This window comes from Prionailurus bengalensis, chromosome D3 (genome assembly GCF_016509475.1).
Source record: "Prionailurus bengalensis isolate Pbe53 chromosome D3, Fcat_Pben_1.1_paternal_pri, whole genome shotgun sequence".
In the NCBI taxonomy this organism is placed as follows: Eukaryota; Metazoa; Chordata; class Mammalia; order Carnivora; family Felidae; genus Prionailurus; species Prionailurus bengalensis.
The window spans coordinates 41,105,903-41,133,111 of record NC_057356.1 but is presented as its reverse complement, the minus strand read 5'-3'; the positions used below and the strand labels follow the sequence as shown (position 1 = coordinate 41,133,111).

Here is a 27,209-nt window from a genome sequence, read left to right as displayed (position 1 = left end):
CCATTTACTGTCTTGATGTTTTGTTTTTACAAAGTTTCTGTTGATATATATTAAATATTGAATTGTATTCTTTTTATTTTCCTTTATTTTTATTTTTTAAGTTTATTTATTTTGAGAGACAGAGAACACGCATGAGCGGGGAAGGAGCAGAGTGAGAGGGAGGGAGAAAATCCTAAGCAGGCTCCGTGCTTTCAGCACAGAACCCAACATGGGGCTCGATCACATGAACTGTGAGATCAGGACCAAGAGTCAGATGCTTAACCGACTAAGCCACCCAGGTGCCCTCGTTATTTTCCTTTAAACAGGAGTCCTTCCCTCTGTTTAATTCACACATTCATCACCTTACATACTTCTTTTTTTTCCCTCTTAACGCAGAAGAAAAAAAAAATTTAAAAAAGACAGTTAAGTTTAAATCAAAACATACCAATAGTCACAGTAATGTAATTGGTCTAAAACCTCAATTGGAAGGCAGAGAAGAGGGGGGCGCCTGGGTGGCGCAGTCGGTTAAGCGTCCGACTTCAGCCAGGTCACGATCTCACGGTCCGTGAGTTCGAGCCCCGCGTCAGGCTCTGGGCTGATGGCTCGGAACCTGGAGCCTGTTTCCGATTCTGTGTCTCCCTCTCTCTCTGCCCCTCCCCCGTTCATGCTCTGTCTCTTTCTGTCCCAAAAATAAATAAACGTTGGAAGGCAGAGAAGAGGATTTTTAAATTTTATTCTCTTAGCACATTTCAGTTATACATACAGTAGTGTTAGTGATTAGATCCTCAGACCTTATTTTTCTTATAGCTGAAAATTTGTGTCTTTTCGCAACTGGTTCCCATTTCCTGACTCCCCAGCTTTTGTCAGACATTATTTGTAGCCTTTTCCATTTTTTCCTCTTTCTAGAACTATGCTTGTAGTGTAGTGAGATAGTTTCCTACTTTGGAAAGGTATGTCTTTTATACCTACTTTGATATTTTCTGTTCCTTTTATTTCTTATGGGTAAGTTCTTTGAATGCTGTCTTTGTATTTTCTCTTTCTAGCTGTGCCACATCTGATCTTTAGCTTTTCCATTGAGTGTAATAGGGGTTGTAGCCTCACCCCCAATTCTGTTTGTATCTGATATTGGGAAATGGTGTCCCTTGATACCTAGCCTTTATTTTGAGAACCCAGGGATGCTTACTCTCCAGAGTGTTGTTATGGTGCCATAAGAGGTTCTTTTGTGTCATGTTACTAGGAAATAAGAAATGTTTTTGCTATAATTCCCATTATTCAGAAATTATTTTTACAAGTTTAGAAGCAGTAAACAATTTTGAAGGGACAATTCTAGGGGCAGTAGGATATATAAGGATACAGATATTTATTTAGTCTTGTTTGCTAAGAGAGTTTATGATTTAGTAGGGTGGGCCCAAGAAGGTGCATTTTTTGAGTTTCCAGGTGATGCTGATATAGCTGGTCTGGGGAATACATTTTGAGAACCACTGGACTATTTATCTTGACTTTGGGCTCTGATTCTTTTACCTTGAATGGGGGTGTTGTCTAGCTTGGGGATCATTTTATTAACACTTAATAAAAGTGCTTTAACAATTTCCTTTGGCATCTAAGTAGCTTGTTTAAAGTCACTGCATTAATGTTTTATTTTAGTGATCATTCAGGATATGTTCGTCCAGTACCAGTGCCACGCAGTTTAAATAGTGATATTTCCTATTTTGGTGTTGGGGGCAAGCAGGCTGTTTTCTTTGTTGGACAATCAGCCAGAGTAAGTAAAAAGATTTCTTTTAAATGAGAGTTGATTAAAATACTTGGAGGTTGATTCTGTCTAAATTACTAATTAGTTTAACTTTTAGGAATTTTTAAAGTAGTCTTTAATATTTAACAGATGATAAGCAAACCTGCAGATTCCCAAGATGTTCATGAACTTGTGCTTTCGAAAGAAGATTTTGAGAAGAAGGAGAAAAATAAAGAGGCAATATATAGTGGATATATTAGAAACAGAAAGGTATGATACATTTTAACTCATTAATTATAAAGTTGTTAAATTGGACAGATAGGGACAAGTACTTTTTTTTCAATTTCTAGCTAAGATACTTAGCTATTGCTTTAAAAACTTGAAGGTATGGAATTTTCAAATTCCATTACTTTTTCTTCTTTTTGCTTTAGTCTTGTGAATAGCAAAAGTGACCATATACATGCTTTCTCAGGCTGGAAATCTTCAATGCAATAAGATGTCTCATAAAGCTGAGTAAACTTCCTTGGAAATTGATCATATAATTATAAACTTTTTCCCTTACACTGAGATTGATTTTTTAAATCTTTTTTTTGCCTAACAGTTTCAGACTTAGAGTAGAAAACACTTATAGTATAGGGAAATAAGCTTTTAGGAAATTGGAGCTCCAGAGAAATAAATGAGTGATTTACTTTTGTTAGAAATTTGCATTCATATTCTAATTTTAATGAGCAGAATATTAATGAATTTGAGTCTTGGTGGTGAGTTCATAGTATTGTATTATTCAACTTTTCTCCACTTGAAATATTTTAGAATTGTTTTAAAATCTTTTTTTTTTTTTAAATTTTTTTTCAACGTTTATTTATTTTTGGGACAGAGAGAGACAGAGCATGAACGGGGGAGGGGCAGAGAGAGAGGGAGACACAGAATCGGAAACAGGCTCCAGGCTCTGAGCCATCAGCCCAGAGCCTGACGCGGGGCTCGAACTCACGGACTGCAAGATCGTGACCTGACTGAAGTCGGACGCTTAACTGACTGCGCCACCCAGGCGCCCCAAGTTTGAGCTTCTTAAGTCTTTTCTTATTCTAAAACAAGTTATAAAAAATTTATAGAAAAGTACAAATAAAAATGCTCAGATTTCAGAAAAAGATACCTAGTTGAATTTCTAGTCTTTTTTATTTTATAGGGTGTTTTGTTTTTTTTGTTTTTTGGGGGTATTTTTTTTTTTTTTTTTTGGTATTTTTAAATTTTAATTCCAGTGTTACACTGTGTTGTACATTAGTTTTGGTGTGCAATACAGTGATTCAACAATTCCGTATATTACTCATTGCTCATCAAGAGTACACTTATTGAAACTAATATAACACTGTAAATAACACTGGAATTAAGAATAAAACCTCCTTATTAGCATCTTGAGTTGGAAGGGGAAAGTATACTCTTAATCCCCTTCATCTACTTAATTTTTTTTTATATAACAGTTTTGAGCACACATTTTTTTTTTAACATTTTGAGTATTTCTCCATTTTATAAAATATTTTGCTGTACCACACACTTTCTACTATTTTTTTTAATGTTCATTCACTTTTGAGAGAGAGAGAGACAGCATGTGATCAGGGGAGGGGCAGAGAGAGAGGGAGAGACAGAACTTGAAGCAGGCTCCAGGCTCTGAGCTGTCAGCACAGAGCCTGACATGGGGCTGGAACCCATGAACTGTGAGATCATGACTTGAGCCAAAGTTGGATGCTTAACTAACTGAACCACTCAGGTGCCCTAGTACACACACATTTTTAATACCTTCATGGTGTTTTGTCTGAATGTGTTATAATTTGACTATTCTGTTGAGCATTTACTGTATTTAAAGGATTTTATTATAAATACACTGCCATGAATGTCTTTGCAGTTTTTTCTTCATATAGCTATTAGAATTTTAATAGTTATGACAATGAATTTAAACTTTTTAAATGTTCATGGTGTGTATTACAAAATTGCTCTTCTAGAAGGTTAAACCCACATCTAATATACTCCCCAAAACAGTATGTGGAAGGGCCTATCTGATAATTTCCTTGTTTTTAAAAAGTGGAGTGGAGGAGAAGGCAGTAAAATGCTGGCAATTTGACAGGTGAAAATAATACCTTTTCTTTATTAATGGGCTGATTTTTTTTTAATACTTTCAAGCCACCTTTATTTTCTGTATAACTTAACATTCTCCTCTGTTTAGGAAATTTCTTCATTTTGCTCATCCCTCTTTTCCCCTTTTTAAGTTTGTTGTATTTATTACACAATTTGTATATCATATTATATTTACATACTGATATTCCATCTTTCTCATCTTATGTTACCATCACAAAGCCCTATAAAGTATATTTGTGGAAATATTATGCTGTGTTAAAACTGGTGGAAAATAGGAGTTCAGAATTCAAGTGATTTTTAAAACTGTATAGGTATGATAAAGCTTGGATAGAACTAATGTCTCTTGGATCATCATTTCTGCCACTTTTTCCTCTGATTTTGTGGTTAGTTTGTCCTAACATAGGTTTCATGGCTACTGGTAGGCCCTTGGTCCTTTTCTTTTTCTGGACAATCTTTTCCAGCCTACTATTTGGCTTCTCCAACTTTTACACACAGTTATTACAATGTGTACAGAGTTGGTGGCTCTTGATGTACAACCAGGAGTCTTGCTTTTTCTAGGAAGCAATATATATGCTACTTAATACTAACAGTTCTTAAATCTGTATTTGTCAAGACTTTTCTCTTAAGATTGAGACACTGAATCAGGCTGGACTCCATTGAGGAAATAAATCATTGTAGGCTCTTCAAACAGAAAAGGATTTAATAAAAGGAATTTGATGTTTGCATGATTATTGAAAGCGCTAGGAGTGGGCTCTTGGCTGAGCCTCATAGAAAGCTATTGGGACACTCTGAAGTGACCTTCAAGGCATGCTGTAACATCTGCTATAATAAGGTAGCTGGAGGACCACCACTGGATCTGGAATTTAGAAACACCCTGCCTTATCTGTGATCCAGGTGTTGGAAAGGTCTTGCTGCCACAATTGCTCCCAACACCAAAACACAGACCTTCTGGCTATAACCCGTGCTGTATCAGCGCTAACACTTGAAGCCAGAACTTGAATATTGGTCTTTCAGTACCTTGCATGATAACAGAAAACGTTCAAGACATCTCAGGAAATGGGCTTTGAGTCATTTTCCTCTTCTAAATCTTTGGCTACTACATCTAATTGATGAAACCGAATTCGCATCCACAACCTAAAATGTAAGGGAGTCTGAAAGGTAGACTTTTGGTTTTGCATTCTCTGCAGCCCAGGAAGGGACAACAAAAGGTGGGATGAATTGGTGCCGAATACCAACTGATTATATCTGGTATACTCATTTCCAATTTCAGGTAGATGTCCTTCCAGATGTTTCATAAAGAACTCACTTTTGGTACCTCTGAAATCAGATTATTATCTACATCTTTCCCTATTCTTTTTTTCTCTTCACCTTTCCTCTACCCTTTTCAATTAACAGTATCCCTTGGCCAGAGTAGTTAGTAATTGTGTAATCCTTGTTAATCATTCACCATTCAGTTCTGACTTTTAAAATAGTTTTTCATCTACCCTCTCTTCCATCCATTTTCACTGCTTCTTTCAGCCTTTCCAGCCACATCTTTCATCATATATTTAATATATACTTCAAACTACCTTGTTTGCCTTATACTCTCAAATCCTTCATATTCTCATGGGGCTGGAATGTTCTAATCTTCTGGGAAAATGTCACACTCTTTTTAATTCTGTAGCTCTTGGTTCATATCTTTATAATGGCACATTGTTTTGTAATCATTTGTTTCTCATCTATTAGATGGAATTTATAGGGAGGAGGGGCACTGTCTTAACTCTTATCTTCCTTGTGCCTATATTGAGTCATAGGACTTAGAAGGTGCTTGATAAATATTTGGTAATGAACCCACATCATTAGTAAACCCAAACTAATCCACTAAGCTCTCAAAGGGTATAAAATGTTATTTGTATACTATATGTTGTAGCTGTAGTATTAGTTAGTGTGTAGCGATGCATTGGAATGGTTTTGGAGGGTTGGTTTGTTTGAGTGTTTATTTTTTTGAGCAAGAGAGATAGAGGGTGCGTGCATGTGCCCGAGTAGGGGAGGAGCAGAGAGTGAGGGAAAGAGAGAATCCTAAGCAGGCTCCGCATTCAGCAAGGAGTCTGATGGGGGGCTTGATCTCAAAACTGCCAGATCATGACTTAAGCTGAAATCAAGAGTCAGATGCTTAACCATCTCTGGCACCCTTAGAGGGCTTGTTTTTATTTACTTAATGTGCTGTAGTAATATATGCTTATTAAAAAAAACAGTTTCCTAGATGTAATAGTTCAGCGTGTATCCTTACAAGCTTTTATGTATATAGCAACATACATAGTGTATGTATGTATATACATGTAATTTTAACACATATAGACTAACTGTAAAAACGAGACATTTGTAATTCTTACCCTCAAACACTCCCTGTTCTTTCCCCCTCCCCACTTTCCTTCTGAGCAAGCTATAGATATTCTCTGAAACTGGACTAGGGCACAGGATGATTTTACTCCCTTTTAAACACAGTTCCTTTGGGCTAAGCCAGCTGGGTTCAGGCTGCATCCCAGTTTTCTTGAACATGGAGAGCTGGGCATTTGTCCTGACCAATTTAAGTGGTAGGTATCTCAAGGAAGAATTCTTTCCACCCTAGGGTAAGTGTCCTTAGTTTTTTTTCAGCATTTTTAAACTCATTATTTGTTGTTGTTGTTTTACCTTTTCTTTTATGATTCTACAATTGGTTTAGCATTATGATATAGGGTACTCCTGTATATATGCCACATTAGCAATTTATGTTAAAGCTATCCTGCTCTCACAGCATTGTCACATACTCAGCTGATTTGTATTGGGCCATTTTCCTTCAAAAGTTTTTTGAAGCCTGTTTATGAAACTATCCAAGCAAATCATATTAAAAGTCAATGTAAATGTTATTTGTTTATTACAATTAAGTGTATCTAACCTATTGTATTTATATTCACTCTCCTAGCCATCTGATTCTGTTCACATTACAAATGATGATGAAAGATTTCTACATCATCTTATCTTAGAGGAGAAAGAAAAAGATAGCTTTACTGCTGTGGTTATCACAGGAGTACAACCAGAACACATACAGTACTTGAAAAATTATTTTCTTCTTTGGACAAGACAGTTAGCGTAAGTAATTATTTGAGGACATGTTACTACTTTTTTAAGACAAAATATTACAGATACATCAAAAACCTCGTTGCTGTGTGTTTTGTGCCTCGTTTCCTTCCCTTCAGTACAGTAACCAGTGCTCTGATCTTGGCATTAAAATACTTCTCTATTCTGTAAATAAATATTGATGACTTGCAATATGTTGGTCATTATTTGAAGGACAGGCTTTTGAGACCTGTCATAAAGTTTAAAATAAACTTAGGAACTTATATCAAATTCAGCACCATCACTTTCATATTCCCCCCCTTTTGTGGTTCTTCTCTGTAGCACCTATCATAATCTTCCATACCATGTATTTTTTTTTTTTTTACTTTTTTGTCTGCTTTCCCCTATTGGAATCTTTTTTATGTACTACTATATCCCTAGTGTTTCCTGTTAAATAATAGATGCTCAATAAATGTTTATCGAATGCATGAAGTCTGTTAAAAATACACAAATTGGCCTATATGATCTAATAATACTGAAAATAAATTGTTGTATATCTATTCCAGGAAAACTTTTAGGGAGTGTGACATATTCCATTAGACTAAATCATCAGAATGTTTAATGGTTCTTAGTTTTTTCTCTGTAAACATAGTAAGGACCATTTATTTCCATAATTTGCATTAGTCTGAATTACTGAGTATGGCAAAAATGGGTACAACTGCACAAAATTTACATTTTTTAAAAAACATTTTTTGTATTTACCCAAAAGACTAACTAATGTACTTAATTTGAGATTTTTTTTTTATTGTGTATAGAAAAGTATACTAACAGTTTAAAAATTTTTTATGGGAAAATAATTTTATTTTAGAAGTATCTTTTCTTCTTGCTGCGTATTGATGTTTATTGACTCTGTAACCTAAGAATTTTAAATAGGACTTTGGAATTTTTATTCTCAAAGTACACATCTCATTAGCTATTTTGTAATGATTTCTTTTAACCAAAGGAGCTCAGTGTACATAACACAGAATATAATCTTGCTGTAGCAAAGAATAATCTATTACTTTAACCATTCTTTGAAATTCTTTTAAGCTATTTATAGCACTTTCTTAATGTATTCTTGTAAACTAACTGTTGATTACGGTAACACTTTTGATATGCATGAGGAAAGACCTAAAGATTTTCAGTGATTTCCTTTTATCTCAGTATTTTAAAGATTAGCTAGGATAATTTTTTACAAATAAAATTCACATGAAGGAATATTGCAAATACTTGTTTGAAGAGTAAATAATTACATAGTATGGTTTAGCCCTAAATAATCTTACCAAAAACCTTTTAAAACTTAAAAATAAAGTAGCAGCGAGTTGTGAATTGGTTTTTAAAGGGATTATGTTGAATTTATTAGTTTTGCTTTAGGAATGTTAGGGCAAGAATGTCTCAATTCTGTAAGAGAGGAGAGACGAGAGTTCTAGAATAACATTCTCATATTCAGATAGCTTAAAAATATCCAATCCTGTGTACTCCCTGATTATTTAAGTCTATTTTAGAACATGCCTGACAAGTAGAATTATAGTCTCTTGCCTTCTAGTTTTCATACTATACTTCTTAGAAGTGTAATTTATGTGGGCTTTTGATGTTGGAAAGGCTAGGATTGTAGTCCACCTCTCTCCAGCTCTAGTTTTGTAACCTTAGATAAATTGTGTAAACTCCTTGCACCCCAATTTCTATATCTATAAAATGAGATCGTAATACCTGCATTTCAAATTGTTTATACCGTTAAATGGTATACCGTATTTAAGAATGCTTAGTATAGTGCTTGGCTGGTACCTACCAAATAGATACTGCCAAATAGTGGTCATAAAAATTATTTTTGTAGGTTATTATGTGAACTGTAATTTTATGAATTAAATTGAATTAAAAGTATAAAGTTATTTTTCCATATTTTAGGCATATTTATCATTACTATATTCATGGCCCAAAAGGCAATGAAAAACGTACATCAAAAGAAGTTGGACCTTTCAACAACATTGATATTGAAGTAAGATAAAATTCTTTCTTAAAATATTACAAGTTATTAGGTATCTGTTCCAGTTCCAAATGACTTTGGATAAGAAAAATCAGTCAATAGACAACCCTTTTCTCTTTGTCTTTTACCAAAGTATTTTGGCAATTTAATATTTAAGTAGAGAGATCATTATTAGATCTGTGTAGTTTTTGAACCTTTATTTACTATAGTATTTGCTTTTTCTCCTGTCTTCTTTAGAGATGTGAGTTGTTGCTGAACATCAGATATCAAAGTGGGGAGGAAAAGGGATATAAAGTTTCTCTTTGTTCATAAAAGTCTTATGATGGTGAAGTAAGATTTAGAAGTATAGAACATGAATATTGGGTTCTCCATATCCTTGCCCACATTTTGGAAAGAATTTCACATGCATCGTTGTCTTACTTCCTACCTCTAGCAAGAAGCCTTAAATGTACTCCTGAGTTAATTGTTCTTTAGCTCTGCTTTGCTTATGTTCTATTTTTTAAGTAGCATATTGTGTTCCTTATTGGGATGCTACTTATGGTTATTTAACCCATATATAAATATATTTATTTAATTAAGCTATATGATTACTTGTTTAAATACAAGTTTTTACCTATTCTGTTGTTAGATCATAGTTGAGAGCAAAAGTGAAGTCACCATAGAATTTAATTATTTTTGTTTTATTTTTATTTTAGATTTCTATGTTTGAAAAGGGGAAGGCACCTAAGATTGTCAACCTAAGGGAAATAGAAGATGACATGCAGACGTTGTATATAAACACAGCAGCTGATAGTTTTGAGTTCAAGGCTCATGTTGAAGGAGATGGTGTAGTGGAAGGGATTATTCGATACCACCCTTTCTTATATGATAGAGAAACTTACCCCGATGATCCATGCTTTCCATCAAGTATGTTAATCTATTATCTTAGCTACAAAGTGTGAAGTTGTGATTTAGAATTTTTTAATGATTATTATTAGTTGGGCTCTTAGGGCTAGATAAATTTTAAAACTTGTTTTCTTAAGCATGTCTTAAATTCTTAGGTATTTATAATTTTTATAATTCTTGATTTATGTGTGTATTCACTTCCAGATGAGTAAAACACTGGCTTTAAAGAATATTACATATTCTTTTCTCATGAATTGCTTACTGAACTTTTAGCTATGTACTGCATATTAATCCTTTACATATTGTCTTCTCATTATCTTTGTAGGTATTTATAAATAAGTTTTAAGCTTTTCATAGTCATGTCAGTTTTTTTTTTTTTTAATGCTTTCTGATTTTGTCTTGCTTTGGAAAGCCTTCTTATATTTCCAGATTATAAAAATGTCCTGTAGTTCTCTTTAAAAATCATTTTATGTTTAGATCTTTAATGCATGTAGAATCTCCTTTTTTTGTACTACAATGAGGTAGGGCTTTGCCTTAATATTTTCCATGTGAGTATTTGGTTTTGTAGCACCAGTTACTTGATGTTACTGTTTTTTAAATAGTTTGAAATATTTTATAATACTGAGTTCCAATAAGTACACACATTTGAATTCTTTAAGTTATTGATCTATTTTATATTTATATACATGAATAATGATACTTTTATAGCTTTGTATTGTATGTTGATACTTGCAGATCAGGAAACTTAACATTCTTTTTTGAGAAAATTCTTAATCTTTTGCTCTTTTGGGTAACCTTTGGAATCACTTTGTACATTCACTTAAAAAAAATCCTGATGGAGTACTGAGATTGCATTGAATACATAGAGTAACAATATTAAACTTTCTCATTCAGAATACTTATTAGTCTTGTGAGTTCTGGAACCAGATTTCCTAATGTAAGTCCCATCTTTGACACTTTATGTTGTGTAAACTTTGACAAACTACTCCTTATCTGTTTCTTTATCTGTGAAATGGGAGGTAATCTCTTTCCTTGTAGAGGTGTTGTGAATTTTAGATAAGAAGCTGGTACAAATCCTTAGAATAGTGTCCAACATTATTAGTAAGTGTGGCTCTACCTTCCACAATGTAGCTGACCCCCTTTTAATTTGCCAACCTTTGTCATTTTTGTATGCTGTAGACAAAAAGATAAAGTTCTTCAAGTGATATCTTAAAATAAGAATCAATAAGTTGAGTGGTCCAGAGGGATTCTCCAAGAGCAAAGTGATTGGGTTTGATTGAAAGGAACTTCTTTGTTGAGTGTTTTTTGGGGGGAAGAAGAGTTTATTTTGTGTAGGTGCCTGAATCCCAAAATAACTAAGGCGTTACTCTATCAGGACCATAGTGTTTGATCCTAATTTGTTTGGATATATGAAAATATATTGCTCAGAAGCATAAAAGTGTTATAGACAATTGTGCTAATAATGCTTCTGATGCTTTGTAATATGTTACAATTGTAGCTGTATCACCTGAATTTGATCTTTGAAAATTTAATAGGTTATTTAAAGTAAAATTAAGTTTAGTGTTATTAATTTGTTCAAAATAGGCACAGTTGCTGCTACTAGATACTGTAGATTTCTCAGATGATTTTTATGTGAACCTACTGGTTCTGACAGAAATGTGAAACTTGTATTTGAGGTACAGCATTCAAGCTCCTGTATTTGTAGGGAAGAGCGATTCTGCTATAGGGCATAGTCTCTTTGCATGTGTGACTCTTCTACACTGTAAATAGATTTTAAAGATTGCAGGCTTAGCAGCTCGTGTAGTACTCCTAACACAGATTGATAAGTAATGTAAGTAATTATATATTAATATAAATAAGAACACCATTGGTAATGGGGAACAACTTCAGAAATCTGCCTTTCTGAGGGCAAACTAAAGTTGTCATTAAGTTTTACAGAAAACAGTGTGAGAGACCTAATGAGCTTTTGTCATAGTTTCTCTGAAGCAACTTTAATATTTCACTTAAAGAAGTGGTATAAATTGCATAAACTCTATAGCAATAAACATTTTGCTCTATTCATGCATTTGCTTTAGAATTAAAAGATGAAGATGATGATGATGATTGTTTTATACTTGAGAAAGCAGCAAGAGGAAAAAGGCCTATTTTTGAATGTTTTTGGAATGGACGGCTAATACCATATACATCTGTTGAAGAGTAAGTTTTGATTTTTGCTGAAATTACATTGATTTATAAACCTTATCTTTTACTAACTAATGTTTTATTCTGTTCAAGTTTTGACTGGTGTACTCCTCCGAAGAAGCGAGGGCTTGCGCCAATTGAATGTTACAATAGAATATCTGGTGCATTATTCACTAATGACAAATTCCAGGTCAGCACAAATAAACTGACTTTTATGGATCTTGAGCTAAAATTGAAAGACAAGAACACCCTTTTCACAAGGATTTTAAATGGACAGGTATGATTTTAAATATAAATTTTGAATATTTGCCTATGTTCTATTTTAAGTACAAGAAAAATCACAAGTAGTATAGACTTGTGCTGATAATTTTTTATGCTTTTTATTTTATTAAATCAAAAGAATATAAATTCTTGAGCATTTATGTGTTCACATTACTCAAAAATTTCAAACTGATTAGGCTGTGTTTGGATGAAAATTTTACAGATATTTAGATCTTAATATTAAGACCTATGACAGTGAATAGAAGCGACAGAAGCATGTCCATTTGATGAGAGCATATAAAATAATATTTTATACTATAAGGGCTATACATTGAAGTGCAGTATAAAAATTTGGTAGGCTTAACTTTCTTCAGTGATAAGATTGGTTTTCCAGTTGCAAGTTAATAAATTTAAGGTGAAATCATCTTTTATTTTGTTCCATTTTCATTTGGAAATGGTATATTATACAGTAAGATATGTAGGAAGAAACGAACTTTACTTCATGTGTTATTGTCTGCAAAAGCATGTACTGTGGAGGTTTTTTTCCCTACTAATTCTCTTAAAGACAGGCATTAAACAGCTTATGCTTGAGTGTAAATCTTTCTATACTATCTTCCAACAGGGTGAAGAATAGTAAACAATAACACATTTTCTTATTATTAGAAAACACTTAATTTTCTATATGTGTTTTAACTTTTTTTGAATGGGTGCTATATATGTATACATATACGTATATATACATATATATGTATATATAATATGTAAAAGGAAAAATGTGTTCAGTATAGCAGTGTTTCTCAACCCTTTTTTCATTATCCTCCTCATAAGGAGCTTTTTAGACCTTTTTTACCCCTGATCACTCCCCCAGTGATATTTTAATACCATAGATACGCTGTAGGTATGTTTACTGTGTGTGTGTATATATGTATATGTGTGTGTATATATATATGTGTGTGTGTGTGTATATATATGTGTATGTATATATGTATGTATGTATATGCATGCTTGATAAATGGAGAGAAATTTTTATCACCTTTCTCTTTCTGCTAGGCAGCCAGTATCCATCATTTTTGGTGTACTCTTAAATTCGTACCAGAGAAGGAAAGCTTTTTGTTGTTGGTAGTGACCATTGAGACCTTGGTTCCAAAGATGATAGCAAAGACTTTTTTTCTTCAGTAATGCTTTTGTTAGAAATCTAAATTTGTATGGGAGAAAGTTCCAGCAGAATATTTTAATTTTCTATTAGGTTTTCTGAGGGTGGGGTATGTGGAAGAAAAAAAGGAATGAATGACAAGCATCTATGGTTATATTTGTTTACTGGTAGCTATATTTCATAGAGCATTAAAAATTGTTTTTTACAGGAACAGCGAATGAAAATTGATAGAGAATTTGCTTTATGGCTGAAGGACTGTCATGAGAAGTATGACAAACAAATAAAATTTACATCTTTTAAAGGAATAATTACACGTCCCGATCTTCCTTCTAAAAAGCAGGGCCCCTGGGCAACATACTCAGCAATAGAATGGGATGGAAAAATATATAAAGCAGGACAGCTGGTAGGTTTAACTTATTTCTGGATTCAGTTTTGAATAGAAATTGAAACTGAATGAGATGTATTAGAATTTAACAACAAAATAGTGCATGTATTGGCTCCTCAGGAGCCAGGAAAGAATGAAAATATCAAACTGATTTTAATGGCATAATTTAATGTGGCATTTATTAAAAACCTATTTCCCAAAGGCTCTATTAGTAAGGTTTTTATTTTTTTTTCTTGCACTAAACTTTACTCAAATGGAGAGTCTTAAATTTTTTTTTTTTTTTCAACATTTATTTATTTTTGGGACAGAGAGAGACAGAGCATGAACGGGGGAGGGGCAGAGAGAGAGGGAGACACAGAATTGGAAACAGCCTCCAGGCTCTGAGCCATCAGCCCAGAGCCCGACGCGGGGCTCGAACTCACGGACCGCGAGATCATGACCTGGCTGAAGTCGGACGCTTAACCGACTGCGCCACCCAGGCGCCCCAGAGAGTCTTAAATTTTTTTAATGTGATGTAATGAGGTTTTTGCTTTGTTTTTGTTTTTTTTGCTAAATTTTCGTTACCTGTTTGCTGCTTGTAAGTTACTCTACTTGTTGATTACATTATAGAGAATGAAGAGATTTAGGAGAGAGAGCTTTTGTCCTTAGGGACATTATAGTCTAAACTTGGTAATAACCTAAACATAAATAATAATAGATAAGAGAACAAGTGCTTGAAAGGAGAGAATGAATACTGCTTTGGCAGTTTGGAAGGAGAGGACAGCATTTTCTGACTATGAATGGGCCTGGGAGAAGAGCAAATCATGACATTCTTTGGGCAAGAAGTGGCATTTGTATGAATCTTGAAAGAGGTAGAAGGGTTGGGTGTTTATGCAGGTACTACAAAGGTTGAAGGTGTCCATTCACTCTGTAGTGGGAGAGGAGTCACCGTGTGTTTAAAGCCTGGGAATTGTATGTGATCATCTAGAGAGGTGTAATGTGTGAAGTTAGAGCCTGGCTTTTCCAACACATAGGGGGGGTAGGGTGAAAAGGATGCACTGGCAAAGGAAAATGAAAGGGATAAAGATAGAAGGAAACCCTGAAGTCAAGCAGTGAGTTACAAGGAGGAAGTGAACACTTTTGTCAAGTTCTGTGTGGTAGTTGAGTAAGGTGCTTTCTGAGAGACCATAATCTGAACGCAGACAACAATACAGGTAAGTGCAGTGAAACAGCAAGTAGTAAAGTTGGGTTGTCCTGCAGCATGTTGTGTGTGAAAGGAAATAGTTTAGAAATGAGGCCGAAAAAGTAGGTTGTGTATAAACTCTTGTAGTCCCTGTCAAGAGTTTCTGAATTGAACTAATGAAAATTATCTTTAGATTTTTAAAGCCACATAAGGAAAAGAAGTACCCATAGGCAAGCTTTGAGCCAGTTTATTTGAAAGGAATAAGTTGTCAGAGTTATTCACTGTTCATAGTCACTGTTCATAGTCTGAAAGCAAGATTTTGTGGGGAAAAAAAGGGTTTGAGGTATTTTGGCTTCATAATTGACTTTGGAGGAATTCTAGACCTTTTAGACATATGCATAGCAATGACATTTTTGTATGAAGAAGCCCCTGTGTCTTTACAAAGGTATGTTAAGAATAAGTGGGAAACTTATATAAGCAAATATAAATAAATGCAACTTTATTAGAATTTTTTTTCAGTAATTTTTCGATACTGAATTTTCCCCTTCAGTGAAATAGTCCTGTGATTATGAATATTAAACCTGTTTTAGTAAATACTAAAAGCCTTTTTCTAAAAACTATTAGGTCAAGACAATCAAGACACTTCCTCTCTTTTATGGAAGTATAGTAAAATTTTTTCTTTATGGTGATCATGATGGAGAAGTATATGCCACAGGAGGAGAGGTTCAGATTGCAATGGTAAGATAGCAAGTAATAAAACATTTTTATTGGAAGCCTCTTGGTACTGCTTATTTTTGTTTAATGCTGAAATAAAGATACAGTATTTTATATTTTGCTTGCATTTGGTTTTTCTGTTGGATACATTAGTGTTAGCATGCATTTTTGTGTTTCTTATTTGGTATTTTCAATAATCTGTAGAGCTTAACATCTGCCCAATGTTTAACAAACATACGTATGTTATTTCTAGTTGTCAGAATAATTTTGTAAAGTGCAAATTTTGTCCAAGGCCCACAAACTAGTAAAAAATTGGAGCCAGAATTCTTTCTCAAGGATGAATAACTCTAAAATGAGAGTGGGCTTTATCCTTATATTCTTGATAATATTGAATGGTATTTAATTATGTGTAAGGAGGTTACATGAAAAATAGAACCATTGTGGTATAATGTAATAATGGTTATTATGACTTACATATTTAATTGGGGTAAAATGTTTCTTTGGAAGAAACAAATGTTTTCATTGTAGCCAAATTTGAATATTTTTTTTGAAATGTTGATATAAATTATTCAGGAACCTCAAGCACTGTATGATGAAGTAAAAACTGTGCCAATTGCAAAGCTCGATAGGACAGTTGCTGAGAAAGCTGTGAAAAAATATGTAGAAGATGAAATGGCAAGGTAATTCACATTTCAAATTGCAGGATAAGAGTAACAAAATAAAAAATGAATCATAGCGTTTTTAACTATTCTTGAGTGTGTTGTTAATGGACACATAATAGGACATTTGTAGTCTTAGATTTACATATTGTGATGAACTTGCTGTTAAAAAAAATTGAGAGCTTTGTAAAACAGAATCCTGCATTTTGTAGAAAAAGTAAATTTTATGTATCTAAAGTGTCATTGTTATAGGTGCTATGACTCAAATATGTTAGAAAACAACTTGGTTTGACCTACAACTAGAAGAAAGTCGTAGTAACTGTTGGGAGGTAAAGATCAGTACCAAAGAAGTAAAGGAAAGTAGAAAAAACTGTTTGTAGCTCTTGCTTGGCTGATGATGCAGTCATTTTGATTCTTACTGAATTTCACCAATAATTCTCTTCTTATAGTTTATTGTATTTCCCAAAGGTAACTTGTACTGTAAAAGAGCAGAGGAACCCCCTCCCCCCAATTGATAATTCTTGGCTCTTAATACCAAGAGATTTTGTATTACTGTTTCAGTAACCACAGTAATGGTTAGGGAAATTTTTTTAGATTATTAATCATATAGAATTTTAGCATTAGCCTTTCAAAATACTATATCAAAAATAAATATTACAGTTTCTAGTGACTTGTATTTATTTTATTAAGACCATAGTTAACATAGTTCATGAAACATTAATATGCTGGTTTCATAATAGGCTCCCTGATAGATTATCAGTAACTTGGCCTGAAGGAGATGAATTATTGCCAAATGAGATTAGGCCTGCTGGAACCCCCATTGGTATGTTTTTTTTTTTTTCCCCTTAATACTGAAAATATGCTTTTTGTGTGTCTTACATATTTAATATGTAAAAGACCATGATGAATTAAAACACTGTGTCAAGACCTAGCAGACTTATCACATTTTTTTTTAATATATGAAATTTATTGTCAAATTGATTTCCATACAACACCCAGTGCTCATCCCAAAAGATGCCCTCTTCAATACCCATCACCCACCCTCCTCTCCCTCCCACCCCCTATCAACCCTCAGTTTGTTCTGTTTTTAAGAGTCTCTTATGCTTTGGCTCTCTCCCACTCTAACCTCTTTTTTTTTCCCCCCTTCCCGTCCCCCATGGTCTTCTGTTAAGTTTCTCAGGATCCACATAAGAGTGAAACCATATGGTATCTGTCTTTCTTTGTATGACTTATTTCACTTAGCATAACACTCTTCAGTTCCATCCATGTTGCTACAAAGGGCCATATTTCATTCTTTCTCATTGCCATGTAGTACTCCATTGTGTATATAAACCATAATTTCTTTATCCATTCATCATTTGATGGACCTCATCACATTTTTTGAGTGTAACTAAGACATGCTTATTTTAAATTTTGGACTGGTAGGTGCATTAAGAATTGAAATACTGAATAAAAAGGGGGAAGCAATGCAGAAGCTTCCAGGAACAAGTCATGGAGGGTCAAAGAAACTCCTGGTTGAACTCAAAGTTATATTGCATTGTAAGTATGCAAACTAATTTGAATCTTTAATATTTGTTCTTAAATGTGTAATGCAGGTTTTAATATCTACATATAATTATCGATGACTTAACAATCTGAGAGACACAGTAGATTTGATTAAAGTTAGGAATATTAAGTGTGTTGTGACTAATTTTTTAATCGGTATTTTTCCAAGGGTTTTTTTTTTTTTTAAGTTTATTTACTTCATTTAAAAAAAAAAAATTTTTTTAATGTTTTATTTATTTTTGAGACAGGGAGAGACAGAGCATGAACAGGGGAGGGTCAGAGAGAGGGAGACACAGAATCCGAAACAGGCTCCAGGCTCTGAGCTGACAGCACAGAGCCTGACGCGGGGCTCGAACTCACTGACCGAGAGATCATGACCTGAGCTGAAGTCGGCTGCTTAACCGACTGAGCCACCCAGGCGCCCCTATTTACTTATTTTGAGAGAGAGAGAGAGAGAGAGAGAGCGAGCACGAACAGGGGAGGGGCAGAGAGAGAATCCCAAGCAGGCTCTGCGCTCTCAGTGTGGAGCCCAGTGCAGGGCTCAAACTCACGAACTGCAAGATCATGACCTGAGCCAAAACCAAGAATCCAATGCTTAGCTGACCGAGCCACTCAGCACCCAGGCACCCTGTTTTTTTTAAACCCTTTATTCTGAATTTTCCCAAGAAGGTGACTGTGGGCTAAAATAAGATATGGTGTATATATGTGTAGGAATTTGTACTAGATAGGAATTCAGATTAGCTAATCCATAAAATCTGTTGTAAATCAAAAAACTATGGCTCTGAACCTGTGAGCTAGAAGTACTTGGCTTAGATTGTAGGCCTGTTGACTGGAGAAGAAATGAGTATTCTTGCTCATTTTATATTTCCCTAATTTGAATCATCTTGTTTGTTTCTTGTCCGTTGCTTTTTCTTATTGGCCTAAAAGTATTTTCACTTACGTTTAAGGATCTGTTCTATCCCTACATACTGTGTGTCTCATCCATGGATTTTGAAGATACAGTATTTTATTTGATATATGTTTATTTCCAACAATTTAAAAACTAGTCAGTGATCCTATATACTTTATGTAAATGTCTTCTTAGGTCTCTTGGCATTGAACAGTTTGACTAACTTATTTTCCTGAAATACTCTCATTTTTGGCCTTTGTGACACCCGATACCTTATTTCTCCAACCCTTTCCCCACCCCCACCCCCCCACCCACCATTTATTAGGTATTCCAGATGGGGTTCACTGATTAAAATCAAAGTGTCAGGATTTCGTTCCTTCTGGAGGCTTTAGGGCAGCCTTGCCTTTTCCATCTTGTAGAATCTGCCCACATTCTGTGGCTTGTGGCTCGTGGCTCATTCCTCCATCTTCAGAGTCAGCAGTATAGCATCCTTCAGTCTTGCTGTGACTTGGACTCTCCTGCCTGCCCCCCCCTCCTATAGTTTTTCCAACCAAAAACATTTTTTATTATGTTAAAATATATATAACATAAGTTTATCATGTTAACCATTTAAAAACATATAGTTCTCCCTCCCCACATCTCCTGGTAACCATTGTTCTACCTTGTGTCTCTGTGAATATGACTATTTTAGGTATCTCAGTAAGTGGAATCAAGTAAGTGAAATCATATTCTATTGTATGTTTGTGTACCACATTTAGTTTATCCATTCATTCATCAGTGATTCATTCATCATTCAACACTTAGGTTGCTGTCATGTATTAGCTATTATGAATAATGTCGCTGTGAACATTGGTATGCATAAATCTGTTTATGTCCCCTATTTCAATTCTCTTGCATATACCCAGATGTGGAATTGCTAGATCATATGCTAATTCTAATGTATAACTTTTTGAGGAACTTTCTGTCAGACTGTTCTTCACAGTGGCTGCACCATTTTACATTCCACATCCTTGCTAACACATGTCATTTTCTGCCCCTCCCCACCCCACCCGTTTGTTTGATAAAAGGCATCCTAATTGGTGTGAAGTGGTATTTTGTGGTTTTGATTTGCATTCCCCTAATGATGAGTGAAATTGAGCATCTCTTTGTGTGCTTATTGATCATCTCTGTATCTTTTTTGGAGAAGAGTCTATTCAGGTCCTTTCTCATTTTTAAATTCTGTTGTTTTTGAGTTGTAGGAGTTTTTATATTTGAATAATCCTTACCAGATACTGTATAATTTGCACATATTTTCTCTTCATTCTGTGGAATGCCTTCTTACCCTATTGATGGGGTTTTTTGATGCAGAAAATGTTTTAATTCTGATAATGTCCAATTCTTCTGTTTTTTGCTTTTGTTGCCTTTTCTTTTGACGTCCCAAGAAGTCACTGCCAAATCCAGTGTCAGGAAGCTTTTTCTTGAATGTTCGTGTATAAGATTAGTTTTATCATTTTAGCTCTTACATTTAGTTATTTGATTTATTTTGAGTTTAATTTATATAGATTAACTTCTTTTGCATGTAGATATCTAGTTTTCCTAGCACCAATAATCAAACACTTTTTCTCCATTGAATGGTCTTGGCATTCTTGTCAAAAATCATTGGACCATATATTCAAGGTTTTATTTCTGGGCTATTTCATTGGTCTGTTATATCTGCTCTTAAGCCAGTACCACACTGTTTTTGATAACTATAGTTCTGCAGTAAACTTTCAGAGGAAATGTGAGTTCTCCAACTTTATTTTTCTTAAGATTGTTTTGGCTGTTAGGGTCCCTTGAGATTCCATCTAAATTTAGCATGGGTGTCCTATGCCTGGAAGAAGTGATATTGGGGTTTTGATAGGGATTATATTGGATCTATAAATCATTGGGTGCTATTGTCATCTTAATACATGAACATGGTTTTGTATCATCCAGGTGTGCTGAATTTATTTATTGACTGTAAACAGCTTTTTTGTGGAATCTTTAGGGCTTTGTACATAAAAGATCGTGTCATTGGGGCATCTGGGTGGCTGGCTCAGTTGGTTAAGTGTCTGGCTGCAGCTCAGGTCATGATCTCACAGTTTGTGAGTTGGAGCCTCACATTGAGCTCTCTGCTGTTGGCACAGAGCCCACATCACATTCTCTGTCTCCCTCTCTGTCTGTCCCTTCCCTGCTTGCATTATCTCTTTCTCAAAGATAAACATTACGAAAAATTGAAAAGATTATGTCATATGCAAACGTTGAAATTTTACTTCTTTCTTTACAAAGTGGATTTTCTTTTTTCCTAATTGGTCTGGCTAGGACTTCCAGTACCATGCTGAATAGATGTGGTGTAAGCAGACATCCTTGTCTTCTTGTTCATGATCTTGGAGGGAAAACTTTCAGACTTTTATTTCTGAATATGATGTTAGTTTTAGGCTTTTCATAGCTCTGCAGGACTCCACACATGATCTGGCCTTGTCTCCCTGTTCAACTTTATTTCTAACATTTTCATCCTCACTGTGTTCCCAATCATAATTCTTTTTGTTCCTGTACAAGCCCAATTTTCCCACCTCTGGACCTTTGTATGTATTTCCTCTGCCTGCAACTTTTAAACAGCAACTTTTCTTATTTTTTATGTATGTATGTATGTATGTATGTATGTATGTATGTTGAGAGAGAGCAAGAGTAGGGGAGGGGCAGAGAGCGAGAGGGAGAGAAAGAATCCCAAGCAGACAGTGCAGAACCCAGGGCGGGGCTCAGTCTCACAAACCATTGGATCATGACCTGAGTTTAAATCAAGAGTTGGATGCTTAACTCACTGAACCACCTAGGCACCCCTAAACAGCATATCTTTGATAAAACCATTTCTCAGGTTTCAGACTGCCACTTTCTTAGACTTTTTTCTGTTTTTCTAGTTTTCTACTAATATACTTAGATTTATTTGTATAACTTGGTGTTTTGTTATTTCTTAAATGTGCCTTTGCTGTCTAGAACAGAGGTGGCAAATTAGTTGTAATGGATCAAATAGTACATATTTTGGCTTTGAGGACCCTAAATTCTTTGTCACAGCTACCTAACTGCTATTCTAGAATGAAAGCAGCCATGGGCAATAAAGTAGTTGGCAGACTCCTTGATCTGCAAGATGGAAATTCCATGAATGCAAGCATATTGTTGGTTTTTTTTCACTTTTTTCTAGTGCCTAGGATACAAGAGGTAGTTATTAAGTTTTTGTTGAGTAAATAAAAAAGATATCAGACAGTTGCTTGGTCTTTTTTAGAGAACTCTAATGACTTACTGTCTAATATTCATTATAAATTTACAGTTGCAACATTTTTTAAATTATGTAATGGGCTCCAAGATATATTGGTTAACCTAAGTCAACAGGAAGTATTTGGTTGTACGTGTGTGTGTGTGTGTGTGTGTGTGTGTGTGTGTGTGTGGTGAATCTCAAGTACATGCATCTCTAAAAATGTGTAATTTGAATTATCACAGTAATTCCTTTTGGTCATCTTATAACCATCCAACTTAAATTTCTCTGATTTTCTAAAATGATAGACTTTTGTGGTGGTTTTGGTATCAGACACATGTATTATATTTAGTTATTATATGTCTTCAGTTTCTTTTTTTCAAAGTAGAGCTCCCTCCTTTTTTCTTCATGCCAGTAATTTGCTGACAGAACTCAATCACTTGTAGTGTAGTGGATTTCACAGATTCTGTTTGTTCCTTTGGGATGTCATTTAACTACTTTTCCTATTTGTTCAATTGCCAGAAAACTGGAAGGTAAGCCTAAAAGATTGAATACATTTGGGTTCCTAATATTTTTGTTTTGTAAAGTAAGAATCAGTACTTTATACCTAATCTGAGTTTCTTATGGTATTATATGTTAAGAGGCATATGATACATGATTGTTCCACGTTAAGTGCTGCTAATGGATCATTAAATTCACTTGGCTAATTATAAAGTTCTCTTTCAACCATTATGTAATAGTCTCATCCATTGTTGATTTTGCCTGAATTATTTGGTGAATTAGTTATTACAGGTAATTCTTTTCTGATTTTTTAGTTTCTTCCTAATTTGTTATCCAGACTTCATCTGTGAAGAATTTTATCAGTTAGGTTCATTGGTTTACCTGAAATGCAGCTTTTATAGGAAAGGCAGCAAAAAGTATAATTCTTTTTCTTTAATTACAAATTACCAGTTAAGCATTGTTGCTGTACAATAATGCCTGGTGAGCAGTTTCTGTTTTTTGGTAGTGTTTTTGTGAGTTTGTGGGGTTTTATATATTTAACATTCATTCATTTTGATGTGCCTTCATATTGGCTCTTCTCTTTCCTTGATGTGATCCTTTTTGTCTTTGATGCGAGCTTTCTTGCTTCCTGACTCAAGATATCCTAGAATATTGTTATACATGTTCTACCCTAGACTTGGTTTCAGCCATTACTCCTGGTTCCTTTCTGTGGGGAATGGTGTTTAGAGACCACAATCTGAGTGGTAGAGTTGCTCATTGCCCCCAGGTGAAATTGCTTTTAAGCTTTTTGATAGCTAATCACAAACATTTTTTTGAAAAGAAAAACTGAATTTACATTGACATTTTGGGTTTTTATTGAACTAATTTGACTTTATGCTTTTATTTCATTTCTTTAATGCTGAAAATCCAGATTCCTTAACATTAATGGTTATTTGCTTTATCCTACAATGTATTTCATTTCAAAATAATAATACTAATATAATTACTAACAATAAGACTTGATAAATTGGACTATTTTGCAGCCCTGTCCTTAAAATCTTTCTTTCTGTATAAATAGTAAAAATGATTCTAATGTTACTTGAAATACACTTTTTTTTTTTTTAAATGTTTATTTTTGAGACAGAGAGCATGAACAGGGGAGGAGCAGACAGAGAGAGGGAGACACAGAATCCAAAGCAGGCTCTAGGCTCTGAGCTGTCAGTACAGAGCTCGACGTGGGGCTCGAACTCACGGACCGTGAGATCGTGACCTGAGCTGAAGTTGGACGCTTAACCGACTGAGCCACCCAGGCGCCCCGAAATATACTTTTAAAATGTAGTCAAGTCACCTACTTAATACACATTTTGGTTTTGTTTATGAATTGCTGTATTTTAATGCAATTTCTTGAATTTTTAAGTCATTCACATAATTTCAAAGTCAGAAATAAAACTTCAGAGAAGTTATGTCATCCCTGTACTCTTGTTTCTTCCCTCTTTACGTAATGATTTTATTAGTTTTTGGCTTATCTTTCCTGTGTTTCGTGCTATAATACTGAGCAAGAATGTATTTATATTTCTGTCTTTTCCTTTAAAAAAAGGTAGTATGTTTGATATATATGCTTTTACTCCTTTCCCATAACAATAGGTCACTAGGTCTTAGCGATTATTCTGTATAAATATAGTATTTTAATCTTGAAAACTCTTAAGGAAAATTATTTTTAATATCAAAAAATTATCTCTGTTCTTTTGTATCAATCTTATTTACAAGATATATTTTTAAGAAATAAAGGTGTTTTAATGAGCTAATTTTCATTATGCTGTTCACTTGCATAGGATAACTTTAGATCTTTTGATGAAGTTTTAAAACAATTTTAAAATGTACAACAAATAAAGATATTTGATACCAGTGTGACATTTCATATTCATGTTCTGTTTTCAGTTTCTCAAGGTATAAATGTTTTGTTTTTTCTTTTATTAAGCTTCAAATGGAAATAAAGAAATCATTTCACATATTAGTCAACATGGAGGAAAATGGCCTTACTGGTTTAAAAAAATGGGTGAGTTATTATTCTGAATGTTAAAAATTATGTCAGTATTATGTTGACTTGATTTTTAATTTCTTCTTAATTTGTCCAGAAAATATTCAAAAGTTGGGGAATTATACATTGAAATTACAAGTTGTATTGAATGAAAGTAATGCAGACACGTATGCAGGAAGACCGCTACCATCAAAAGCAATTAAATTTTCTGTTAAAGGTAAGTGAAATACCAGTATATAACTACATATTATGCTGAAGGTGGCATTTTAAATAAAGGGGGAATAGATAAATAATTCAGTAAAAGATGTTTGGCCAGTTGTATAATCATCATTATCTCAAAATGACTTTATAGGGGTGCCTAGGTGGCTTAGTCAGTTAAGTGTCCAACTCAAAATTTCAGCTCAGGTCATGATCTCCCCACCATGAGATTGAGCCCCGCATTGGGCTCCATGCTGGGCGTGGAGCCTGCTTGAGATCTCCTCTGCCTCTGCCTCTCCCCCTCTTGCACTAGCTCTCAAAAAAATAAATAAAGGGGCGCCTGGGTGGCGCAGTCCGTTAAGCGTTCGACTTCAGCCAGGTCACGATCTCGCGGTCTCGGAGTTCGAGCCCCACGTCAGGCTCTGGGCTGATGGCTCAGAGCCTGGAGGCTGTTTCCAATTCTGTGTCTCCCTCTCTCTCTGCCCCTCCCCCGTTCATGCTCTGTCTCTCTCTGTCCCAAAAATAAATAAACGTTGAAAAAAAAAAAATTAAAAAAATAAATAAATAAAATGGCTCTATAATTCTGCTTCATAATCATTTCTTTTAAGGTTTTTACTTAAATTTCAGTTTGAATATACAGTGACTATACAGCATAAAATTGTTCCAGGTACACAGTTTAGTGATTCAACACTTTCGTACAACACTCAGTACTCATTTTGACAAGTGTACTCCTTAATCCCCATCACCTATTTAACCCATCCTCCACCACCTTTCCTTCTAGTAACCGTCAGTTTGTTTTCTGTAGTTAAGAGTCTGTTTCTTGGTTTGCCTCTTTTTTTCCCTTGTGCTTGTTTATTTTGTTTCTTAATTTCCACATATGAATGAAATCATATGGTATTCATCTTTCTTCTGATTTATTTGGCTTAGCATAATACTCTCTAGCTCTGTGTCATTGCAAATTCATAATGATATTTCTTTAAAATTTTTGAAGTCCTCATTGTTTTCTTCTGTTGTTGCTGATAACATCTAAAGCTATTCAGATTCCTGACCTTTGCTTGTGAGCCTCTCTGCCCCTCACCCCAACCCCAGTCTTGCCTCTTCTCTGTCCCCCAGTTGTTTGGAGAATCTTTTTTTTGTTCTAGTTTCTGAAGTTTTAAATTCTAGGAATTTTTCTTGAATTACTTTGATTTCCTACTCTGTTTTCCACGTTATCTAATATTAAGACAGTAGACCTCTTCACTGGTGTATTAATATTCTTTTTTCTACTTTTCATTTCTTATTCTACTATATTATGGGAAATTCCTTCAACACGATATTCTACCCTTTCTATTGAATTTTTCCTTTATGCTGTCATTTTTTATTCTCTGTTCCCTATTCAAAGCATTGTCTGCCTACTTCATATATTCAGTGATTCTCGGAGGGTATCAATAACAGTGGTGGTCTTTTTTGAAGCATTTAAACTTCATTCATAGTCATTTTCCTCCATGGTTTTGTTTTTGTTTTAAATGTTTCCCCTTTTAGAATAGATGATCTCTTACACGACTAGTGATTTGCTTACACTTAACGACAGGACATTTGAAAGCTTTTAGTTCATTTGGGGGAGATTATGAGAATTTTTAGGTTTTCTTTTTTTGACTGTTCAGATTCCCCAGAGTAGAGCCTTCCAGTCTCCTGGTAGGTGGGTAAATACCTGGCTGCCAGCATTTTGGGAGCAAGCTGGGGAAGACTGTTGGGGTTCTCACACCTATCTAAACTTTCACTTGCTATTTTCAGCAGACTGTGACACATTTAATAGTGCTTTGCCCCTTACTTCTTAACCCTACTCTTTTATCTTCCTCAGAGAATTAGCCATCTGTTGGTGGGGATGAGGAAGACAATTGACTGGTTTTGTGTATTGAGGAGTAGGGATTTGGGGAACTCTTTCTTTAAACAGACTTCAGCAGGTCCTTTTCATTCCGGTTTCATTCCAACATACCATCCCTGAGACTTTGGGTATCCTGTAGTGTGAATTAGATTGGTTCTCTGCTTGCTTTGTTGATAATTGAGGGTTTGATGTTCTTGGGTCTTTCCGTTAAGTCAGTTACACTTAACACATATGGAGAACCCGTATGGTCTCCAGTTTCAAAACCTATTGCTATTGTATATTTTGTTTTCGTAGTTTTAGACCTCTGTAAAAAAAAAATCTCTGAATAAAATCTCTGTAGTGCCATTATTATGGGATTTTTGGAGAGAGCTGATTTAAGTGCCTGTGATCACCTTACCTTCTTTAATCAATCAATAGGGCCACCATAGAAATTGTTCCTTTGTGTACGTACAGATCTACCACATTGTTTTAAGAGCTGTGGAACACATTCCATAGATGGACATGCTATAGTTGAAGTAGTTTTCTATTGATGAACATTTTGGTTGTTTCCTATTTTTTGGCTGTTACAAACCATGTTTCTATATGGGGAAAAATTTATGCTGCTTTGTGTACATG

At 34.6% G+C, this 27,209-nt stretch overlaps 1 protein-coding gene across 1 annotated transcript in view; it reads left to right on the top strand.

Annotated features, from left to right (window-relative positions):
- Positions 1 to 27,209, top strand: part of SMCHD1 (structural maintenance of chromosomes flexible hinge domain containing 1) — a 169,232-nt gene that overhangs the window by 34,814 nt on the left and 107,209 nt on the right. The window contains exons 6-19 of the mRNA XM_043558406.1: positions 1,624 to 1,738; positions 1,859 to 1,978; positions 6,777 to 6,943; positions 8,855 to 8,945; positions 9,629 to 9,839; positions 11,894 to 12,014; positions 12,093 to 12,276; positions 13,622 to 13,816; positions 15,585 to 15,698; positions 16,248 to 16,354; positions 17,074 to 17,156; positions 17,759 to 17,872; positions 24,473 to 24,550; positions 24,630 to 24,749. Coding sequence (XP_043414341.1) covers positions 1,624 to 1,738; positions 1,859 to 1,978; positions 6,777 to 6,943; positions 8,855 to 8,945; positions 9,629 to 9,839; positions 11,894 to 12,014; positions 12,093 to 12,276; positions 13,622 to 13,816; positions 15,585 to 15,698; positions 16,248 to 16,354; positions 17,074 to 17,156; positions 17,759 to 17,872; positions 24,473 to 24,550; positions 24,630 to 24,749 — 1,820 coding nt within the window. The remainder of the gene's footprint in view (positions 1 to 1,623; positions 1,739 to 1,858; positions 1,979 to 6,776; positions 6,944 to 8,854; positions 8,946 to 9,628; positions 9,840 to 11,893; positions 12,015 to 12,092; positions 12,277 to 13,621; positions 13,817 to 15,584; positions 15,699 to 16,247; positions 16,355 to 17,073; positions 17,157 to 17,758; positions 17,873 to 24,472; positions 24,551 to 24,629; positions 24,750 to 27,209) is intronic.